We start from the raw sequence: 10,276 nt of genomic DNA, 5'->3' as shown, positions 1-10,276 counted from the left end.
GTACACTGTTACTCATGCTAAAGCACTATGAGTTCACTGGATGTTGGCATGAGAATGCTTTCAATATCTTGGAAAAAAAGCTAATCCCAGTGCACCTCAAAACATTGTGTGAGTGATGTTCAGAGCAAGTACGGGGAATTATCCCCCCGATGGCCTCCATGCCACCAGAACAGTCACACTAATAATATTGATTGCTGGTCAGGGAACCAACATCTGCCCGTTCTGGTGTCAATCTGGGTGTGAGCTCCCTCTGCAGGGTTGGAGCATGCGGTGCGGGTGATGTTTCTGCAGAGCTGCCCTGGCTGTGTGAGGACGAGGAATCGCTGCTCTGTCCAAGACTTTGGACATTTGATGAGTTTGAAGATGCTTGTTGCCAGACTGTACAGCAGATAAGTCCATCTCTGCCCTGAAAGACAGAGAACCCTTTTTTTAGTTCCACCTTATATGACCGATTAAGTTTAACTCAAACCATTGCACAGTGCTAATTAACGATTGGTCAAAAACCTTTGAAGAATTTCATGTCAGGGTCATATTTTTTGAAGTTCAATTCATCATTTTTTCTAAAATGCATAGCATTTTGGAATTAAGTTCGCTTCAAACTACATAAGTGGCACAGGAGCTGTTAACCTCAGTGCAAAGGGCCCATTATAGACTTCAGTAGAACTACTTATTAACCTGTATAGCTTTATGTCTTTTGCCTCCTTATTAGAAGTTAAGGTCCACAGAGCTCATTAAAGCATCATTAAGGTCAAAACCGAGTGCAAAAAGATAGAATTCAGGTCAGCTATTATGCATTTTCTTAATGTGATGCTTTTGACAATATAAAACTGTTTTTTGAACTGCTAGAATATCAATGATTTGGTTGGCAGTATTCTTTGTTTTTAGATGTAGGCCAAAATGACAGTCACCTGACATCTCCCTTACAACATATCCAGATTATTTAGCTCATAATAGAGTATGTAGTTATGCATAAGGCAGTGTAACTGAAGTTTAGCATACAAAGTAAGTTCAATTCAAACTACATAAGTGACACAGGAGCTGTTAATAGCAAAAATAGAGTAAAATCTATTGTTCTTAAACTGTATGGATGCATATATATTGGCATATAAAAGTGACTTTTAATAATGCCATACCATGAATCCATGAGCCTTTCACCCAGGGCACTTGATGTGGGTGGGCGGGGTATGAATTGGTCTGAATTTGTGTGGCTGAGTCGAAGCCTACGTGCACGGATCCCCGATGACTTGCGACTAGCAGTAGCTGCTGTGGCGCTGAGAGGGGGAGAAGGGGACAGCGAGGTGTCTGGGGACAAGGACACCCGAGCCACATCACGGGATAAGGCTTCTCTGTGATGCAGGTCTGAAAACAAAACAAAATCATTGCAAAGTAGTTGCCATGACTCTTTGTAATCTACTGATATATCATTTGTAATGTCTTTGTTTTCAATTGAGTTACTATTGTGGATAGATGATCATCAAATTCTTTAAATTCTCTCCGTTTTCAGTCACAAAAACATTGTTTATTTAGTGAGTATTCACCTGGTGAAAGATACTGGACAGGGGAATCTGGTGAGACAGTAGCTTCGCTGTTACCATGCTTCTCCACTCCATGTTCTTCATCACTGCTGTTGTTCCTCGTACCAGGAAAGCCTTCTTCTTCTTCTTCTTCTTCTTCTTCTTCTTCATCATCATCTTCTTCCTCCTCTGCATCACAATGCTGAATAGTCAGGACCTGCGGTAATCTTTCTGTCTCTATGGCCTGAAGACGCCTGAAAAACAATGTAGAGAGGTATTTAGTTTCATTTGCCTTTAGTAGGAAGAGGAGGCCAAGCCGACGACTGAAGTGAGGAACAAACTAAAAGACTTCTAAGCCCAACTCTCTGGGTCCTCATGGATTGGAAACGGATCACATTCCAATGTGATCCATGGAACTGACAGTGCATGATCTGTCATCACAAGCCAGATGTTAAAAAATAATCTTTATATAATTTGATGTGATTCCAGCTTATGAAAAAGGGCAGGTAGTTAATACCTGCTGTGCTGTTCCCTCCAAGCTCTAAGCTCAGCAAAAACATCAACACGTTCTCTAACATCAGGCTCCTCAAGGTCATATGTGTGTTCTGGCACATGGATGGGCAGGTCACGGGGCGTGAATGTAGACCTGGTGGGTGCTGTCTATGAGACGGAAGAGAAGGCAAATGAGCGGGAGGGGTAGGAGACAAAGCATGGAAATACAACAGAGGCCTAAGAGCTGACTACATTAATTATGAATAGAAAGACAATAGAATTTTTTTTTCTTCTTTTAAAACACACCACCTACCCTCAACTTTTCTCGCCTGGATCGAATAGCCTGGACTGAGTTTCCACAAAACAGGATCGTCCCAGCCCCTTCATCAACAGATGAGAGAAGGAAATCAGTGAATTCAACTGTTTTCTGACACAAACAAGTCCTCTTGGTGGCAGTGTAGAGTAAAGCTTGCTGTTGACAATGTTTATTTGTGCAGGGTGACGCCAATAAGAAGAGAACTGGCACCAAAACTAAATAAAATGTGCAGGTGGAAATGGTTCTCATGGGTCAGCTTTTTTTGGATGTACGGATGGTTAATGAATGCACTACAGCAGCAGGACACACACGTTTATAACACAGTTGAAGCTGAGACAATGTGGCTGGATGGAGAATATCTCACAGTGAAACAAAAGTATGAAAAACAGCCACTGGAGTGCCTAACCATGCGTCAAGGTGCCGGTTTCTGTTGCTACATCGGAGTCTGCAGAAGCAGGTCTGGATCCAGGAGAGGAGAGAACTCCAGGCCTGGTCGATGACATGGGTCTGGAGCCAGCGCGGGGTCTGGAGCATGCTGATGAGGGCGGCCAGACACAGGAGTGGCTGGAAGCAGGGCGCCTGGCTGAGGTGGGTCTGCTGTAAAGCGATGCACCGTCTGCTGTTTCCTCTACAAAGACAAAAGTAAGTGGCCCATAAATACTGAGATGTAATTAACTGGTTTGCATCGAATGACTCAAAACAACATATAGACACACACACCGTCTTCAGCGGCTCCCTGAGAGGAGTTGCAGTCTCTGATGGCGTTTCGGAGAATGGCCCAGTCTTCTCCCATGGTGCTGCTGGAGCTACGCCCATCCTCCTCCACCTTTAAATCGTCTAGGTAATGCAGCTGAGGGACCAAGTCTCTCACTGCAGCCCGATAACTATAGTCTGCTGTCTGGGTAGAACGGGAGAAGAACAGGAAAGAACATGATATTAGTTACAAAGCTTAGATGTATGCACTTTAGTGTACACTGTTACACGTTAGTGGGCCTACTCTTTCTCAACACAGGCAAGTGAAATTGTCTGTTTCAGATGTCTGATATGCACTTTGTGAGGAAAAATGTGTACAGACTGTTGCATTTTGGAAAATGCAGAATAGTTACTTGTGCCAGATTCAGGTGTCTCAGGGGTAGTCTGTGAAGTGTCAAACCTAATATAAAACATTGTGCAGTTCACACAATAAAATACATTGTTTAAACAGGTGTTGATATTAATTTATATTCTGTCCTTTCATTCTGTTTAAAAAGGGAGATGATGTTGTATTTGACTTTAATGTCTTTCACTAGCACATTAAACGAGCTGGTTTAAATTATTTGTGCAGTTGTAATTATTTCAGTTTTAAGGCATGTAGCCTTTTGTGCGCACAACAATGTTTTTCAGGATTGTCATCTGTATGAAAAACATTACTGATGCACATATTTCTTCTGTGGCCATGCAGTGGTTTCAATGTATGGGCCAGTGACAATGACACATTTAATGAACAGACTACTCAGACCAGTGCTGGACAGATCCACTATATAGTACAGGGCCATTTGCAAAAAGTTGGAACGCTGTGTAGAACATAAATAGAATAGATTGCAATAATTTGCAATAATATCAGTAGTTACTAGCATCACATTAAGAAAATGTATATTAGCTAGCTTTAATTATATCTTTTTGCACTTGGTTTTGACCATTATAATGTTTTAATGATCTCTGTGGACCTTAACTTCTAATAAGGAGGCAAAAGACATAAAGCTATGCAGGTTAATAAGTAGTGCTACTGAAGTCAATAATGGGCACTTTGCACTGAGGTTTGGTCTTTTGTCAGCACACACAGGAAGAGACAGAGAGAGAGAGAGAATGAGTAGGGACAGTGCAGTGAATCACTGAGCTCCTGAGCGATCAAATTAGAGCTCTGCACTTCTGCCCTTCACCAAACCAAACAGATGTAATGAATGAAAAAGAGAGTGAAAGGCTGGCAGGGAGGAAACGAAAGAGAAAAAAGGAGGAGAATAAGGACTGGGCGAGAGGAAGTGAGCGGATGTGTGTATGTGTGTGTCTGTGTGTGTGCATGAGCATGTGTGTGTGTGTGTGTGTGTGTGATGGGAAGAGAGAGGGACCAAGAAGACTGATAGTTTGGCAAGAGAGCAAACCCAAGAACCCTTCAGTCACTACAAAGCACAGGCCTAATGCATATTCAGCTCAGCATCTCCCCTCATGCCCTAGTTTCCTAATTAATGCTCTGCTGGTGGGTGTAAATAAACACATTCACAGTGGCCCAAAAACTCACAGCACACTGTGTCTCGAATCAGCAGAGGGTGGAAATGCGAAATGCAGCTTCTACCCTGTATATCCAGCTACACTCAGTATCACTGAATATGTACATGGGGAGCTGCCTTATGCACAGGCCATTTATTTCCAAATGAAAATGTACTGGCTGATAATGAAAAAATATGCCTGTGTCATGATGTTTCCACAGAAGAGTATGCCAGCTATGTTGCTGTTATGTTTGATTATGCTGATGCCTCCTGCTCTCCCTGTATTCTATCTGGTGTATTGAAGACCCAGCTACAGAGTGGTGAGATCACACAGATACTTTCATGTCTCAGCACATGCTAATTACATTTCAGTCATTATCTGACAAAGGGCTGAAAGCCTGCTAGCACAGGAGAGACAACTAACTGAATGATACCTACATCAAAGCCACATGTTGCATTTGCAAGTTGGATTTCACCACACCACCTGAATATGACACTTTCTTTCCAGGAAATCTACCCAGCTCCTTGCTCAAGCTTTTATTCAGCTCCACCCATTCTCTATTTCTATATATGTATATATGTGTGTGTATATGTGTGTAGGACAGGATTTTAAGTGCATTCTTCTGCTGTGCTCGCAGTATGTTAATCTACGTAAGAACATCAGCTAAAGGTGTATTCAAGACTTGCACAGAAAATAACACACACTTGTCCATCAAAAGCATTATTGTCAGTGCATTATGATGCTTAGATGGTGACACGACTGCTGATCATTAATAACTGTTGGTCTTAAATACAGTACAGGCAGATGGCTTTTGTAGCTAATATTGGCTCTCCTTGATGTCTCCAATTCCACAACACTTCCTTTGGAAAAATGCTTATTTGTCAAATATCTGTGTCTGCTGAATCACAAAGGACAAACATGGTGCCTGACAGAGGCAAGCAGACAAGTCTGGTGAAGGAAAGGCCAGCATTTGGAGTTCAAATTGATCTATGTGAGTTTATTCAGGTGCCATCTCTTTTCACAGGAGCAGACAAACATACAATATGTACTTTTTTTTCTGAACAACATCAGCAGAACATTACGCTACCTGGATGGCCATTGGGTTTGGGCGTACACACACAGGGTTTCCCTCCAGGGTGAGCTTCTGGAGTTTGCCACACAAACCCAGATACTGAACCTGGACTAGGTCATCCACATTGTTCCCTTCCAGATCCAAAAACTGCAGGTTCTCCAGCATGCCAACCTGACTCAGGTCTGACACACTGTTGTAGGCCACATACAACTCCTGAAACGGAATAAAGGATTGAAAGAGGGGGAAAAACTGTGTGACTAGACAAATTGGAAAAACTGACAGAAAATTGATTAAACACAAAGTGAATAATAGATAACTGCTTTGGATACATAAAAGGAACATGTTAGACATATAGGGAGAGTCAGAGAGCCAGATATGGTATCTTCCTATCTTCTCATACACTGGGTTCTTAAGATCACAAGAACATAAATCAACATTATACCATTACTCACAGATATATGGAAATAACCCACAGTACTGTGAGAGTCATCATGACTCATGTCAAATTAAAAAACAAATTTTAAACCGATGAGAGAAATGTGTGCAAGAACGCCTTGTTTTCTTTTCCTTTGAGCCGTGAAAAACACATTTTAGACATTTCAAATAAAGTTAGGAAAGCAAAGCACTTATGATTTTTACTCCAAAACAGTTTTCTGATTTGTTGAACTGTCTCAACGCAGGGCAGTCTGAAACCTATAACTTCTACCTTGAGGGAAGAGAAAGAAGAAATGCCATCTAGGTCTTGTAGGGAGCAGCGAGGCATCCACAGCACCTGCAGGTGGGAGAGGGTGGTTCCCAGGTCTCTGAGGAGACAAAATAGTACAGACTTGATTTAGAGGCAAGGGAGGGAGTTACACAACACTGTGAATCATGGGAAAGGCAATCCAGTCCCTTTGGCCACTGAAGCTAGAAGGTCTTTTCTCTTCGCCAATATGCAGGCCTCTCCTCTGCCGCCCACTTGTCTCTGCTGCACACCCCTGCTCTGACCCTTCCAGCAGAGTCTCAGTCAGTGTATCTACATCCCTGTAACACCCTCTTCACAACAGCTCCCACAGCCCAAAGCAGGAAATGCTATCAGAGGTAGTGCACGTCCGGCTGGCTCTGCTCTACTACTCTCAGGGTGGAGCAGACAGCTCCCTATTTTTCTGTTTGTTCTCTCCTATCCCTCAGCAGTCTCTAACAATTCTCCACCTGTCCTGATATAAGGACAGTTTGCAATGTGTGTGTGTGTGTGTGTGTGTGTGTGTGTGTGTGTGTGTGTGTACGTGTCTGTGTCTGTGTCTGTCATCCTGGAGGTTTATTGCTTTTCTTCTATCCAATTTGATGACACAGCTGTGGCTGCAATCAAACTGGAAGGACAATCCAGGAGAAACTGTGCATATTTCCTGTCTTGTTTTTCCTCTTTTTTTCCTTTTTCTCCAAATGGACAAACCTGAAAAGTGATATGCCACTAACCTCTCTTTGTCCTATTGTGAGGCAGGTGGGTGAACCTGTTCTCCATGGGTATCCATCCCTAAGACTAAACTGAACACCAAAACTACTGGTATCTGGTTTACAAGCAGCGACATGCATCTTCCATATAAAAATACTGTATTACAAGTCCATGTTGGAAAACCTTGGCAGAGCTGAGCCCTCCACCTGCACTGCAACCACGCTACACTTTTTTCTCCCACCAGGTACAGATCTCTGTGACTTCAGACCTTCTGTTTCAAAGCACTGTCTCTTTATGGTCTCCAGGGCCTCTCATTAAAAAGTGTTCTCTAGCACACATGTGACCAGTGTGAAGCATGACAATAATCCCCATGGGTCCATCACTGCTGTAAGTCAAATCATAGTTTTCTTTATGGAAAGACCTGGACCTGCTTACTTTGTTTCTAAACAATAACTAAATATGACAATAATTACACATCAGGAGCACAAATTCTGGGTTGTTTCACACTGTATTTCATTTTTGGTCTTGGGATTTGCAGCCTCTTGTGAATCTGTAGTATTCCATGAGGTGATGTCACCATGATTGTGATTGTGTGCGTTCTCCTCAGAACAGGTTGCAAATTAGGACTAAAACAAGGAGATGGTATTTGTGTTATGTAACTTCACGCTTACCTTACTGACATAATCATGCTGTTGTTCATTCTGAGCTGCACCAGCCTGGGCAAGTAGACACCTACAAGACAGTCAGATAAACAGAGCCATGTCTGTCACTTTCATGGAACAGTGGTGTGATTATTTATTAGGTTTTAAACCATCCTTCTGGCACAATTCCAAATTCACCTCATCAGGCGTTAAACCTCAATTAGCTGAAAGGACGAGCGGCAGGCAGAGACAGTGGCAGGTTAAGCATGACTCAAACATGCTCTGTCATGCCTGCACTCATTGTGAAATCTATTTTCACAATGTGAGCATTTTCAAAGGTGAGCATAATGAAGACGCTCCTTCACCATTATCAACTCTTTCATCTTGCACTGAGGTTGGCACACCTGACAGGAAATCTATTACGGATACGTTGTGTGAGTCAGAGCAATGTCTTTAAATGCCTCTTATCTAGTTCTGGTTTGTGACCATCTATTAAGTCATTGTAAGGAACATCTGCTATGAATCATTATTGTACATAATGCTAAAAGTTTTTAAAAATTTAATTTAAATGTAAAAGAGTTACTGAGTGCGTGGCTATGTTTGCATAAGAAACACCAGATATAAACAATAAAACCAATACCACCAGCAAACAGAGGGCTCTCATGAGTACACATACAACGTTTGTAACACTGTCATATGTTTTGAAATAGAAAGCGCTGATTTACATGTACAAATGCCTTGATGTTCTGTACGTCTTACCAAAGTTACCCAGTGAGTTTTCTTGTGTGTCTACGCAGATCTCCAGCGAGGTCACGTGAGACAGGTCCCCAGTTCCACACAGCGATTCCTGAAAGGAACGGAAATTAACAGTACACCAGCTGACCAGTACTGGCATGCTGAACTGGGTTTAGTCTTTACTCGACATAGTTTCATCATTCAGCATTTACCTTAAACATACACCTATGTCTTTGATGTGATGAATTTTGTAAAGCCTGTGATTTGAAATAATTCCATGTGCCCACCTCACCTTGAAAATTCAATCTGGACAGCATGTGCAATTACTGTTTATAAAGCAGTACATCTGGCATAGGGAAGAGCAATAATTTCATCATAATACACTCATAATATTACAGGCAGGATGCAAACAGTAGGTGATAAATCTGATCTCCATGTTGAGCTACATGAGCATGAGCATGTTGAGCTACATAAACGCCTCCACCACTGCTGTAAATTAAATGAGCAGATATCTCTGATAGCAGGGATTTTCTTAAGGCTGGCTTTTGATGCACATAAACTAACCACGTGAATGAGACAACGACAAGGGAGAACAGGGTGTATAGTTGGGTAAACACTGACCGTATCCTTAGGCACTTCTGCAAACTTACCAGCTTCTCTGGGGAGAAGTAAGGCTCCACTACCGTTACAGAGTCCTCCCGGGGTTTTGTGGCAGGGACTGGGTTGCTGTGGCCTGATGCTTTCAGCTCAGTCACTCGGAGCAGGGCTGTGCCAGGCCGAACCTCCTGGGGCACAAGCCCATGACAGCAACTCATCTTTCACGGCTACCTGAAATTACCTGAATTGAAAGCGTCTCAATAACATTGGTTTATTGGCTTTCTTAAAAAAAAAGCAAAAATGTTGAGAAGTAAACTATCTGTATCTTTCTTCATGTTCCCTCACTAGCGTTCAATTAGCTGGCTAACAAGATAGCGTTAACTAACCTTCCTACTGTACGGTTAAACGATGATAACACGTGAGGCAAAGTAATCAATAGTCCGCTCTAATCTAACACCAACAACATGCACTTTCTAAATGTTATTTAGCATCTTTTCTAACAATATATATTTACCTGCTGCAGGAAAGTACATGCTAAATAAGGCCTACGGGGTTACATTTTACAGACTGAGAGCAGGTTTCTTACAAGAATAAGTTTGCTTGACAACCACAGACGACTTCCTGGATACGGCAGCGAGAGACCCGAGGCTCTCTGGGATATGTAGTGCACGCGTGAAAGTTAACTCTTCAGGACAGCTCTGAGGGCTACATTGGCAGTATCAGCAATCTCTGTAACCCGCCAACGTTGGTGTGGTGCTGCCTTCACATGCTGATAAGCGCTGTCTTTGAATTTGTGATCCAAACCTATTTTTTCGCATTTAAAATGCCGGTCATTTAAATAGAAAGCGATTTTTCTTTCTCGATATCTGTCAATCTGAATCGCACACCATGTTGGATAGAGCTTTTTGATACGTTGTTATAATGAAGAGGAACAAGGGGAACCCTGTAGGCACGATTAATGTTTTCTTTTAATGAAGCCTACTGTAATGAAGAAAAATTGAAAACAATAATTGGCATCATTAGTTCAGCCAGTGTGAAAAAGCAAACATATCACAGAATCTGAGTCCGGAATCCAGAAGTACACCCATTTTTAAAAAACAACAATTACCCCTATAATGACAGTTACAGTTAATAGAGAATAGATACAATTCTCCCAGTTTGCTTGGTAGTTAGTTTCTCAGGTGGGTGGGGTCGTGCTGGGGTAATTTGGACTCATGACCTTGCGTTTTTTAA

The 10,276-nt window shown here is 42.2% G+C and overlaps 1 protein-coding gene across 1 annotated transcript; it reads right to left on the bottom strand.

Moving 5' to 3' along the window:
* Positions 1 to 228: 228 nt before the first annotated feature.
* lrrc56 (leucine rich repeat containing 56) lies at positions 229 to 9,261 on the bottom strand. Its single transcript, XM_041939839.1, has 12 exons — positions 9,097 to 9,261; positions 8,471 to 8,558; positions 7,742 to 7,802; positions 6,345 to 6,441; positions 5,654 to 5,851; positions 3,043 to 3,220; positions 2,729 to 2,950; positions 2,320 to 2,387; positions 2,032 to 2,174; positions 1,539 to 1,768; positions 1,134 to 1,359; positions 229 to 406 (listed from the first exon to the last, which is right to left on the bottom strand). The coding sequence occupies exons 1-12, from the start codon at positions 9,259 to 9,261 to the stop codon at positions 229 to 231; spliced, it is 1,854 nt and encodes a 617-aa protein (XP_041795773.1).
* Positions 9,262 to 10,276: the final 1,015 nt, after the last annotated feature.

This window comes from Chelmon rostratus, chromosome 6 (genome assembly GCF_017976325.1).
Source record: "Chelmon rostratus isolate fCheRos1 chromosome 6, fCheRos1.pri, whole genome shotgun sequence".
In the NCBI taxonomy this organism is placed as follows: Eukaryota; Metazoa; Chordata; class Actinopteri; order Chaetodontiformes; family Chaetodontidae; genus Chelmon; species Chelmon rostratus.
This window is presented reverse-complemented; position numbering and strand designations above follow the sequence as displayed.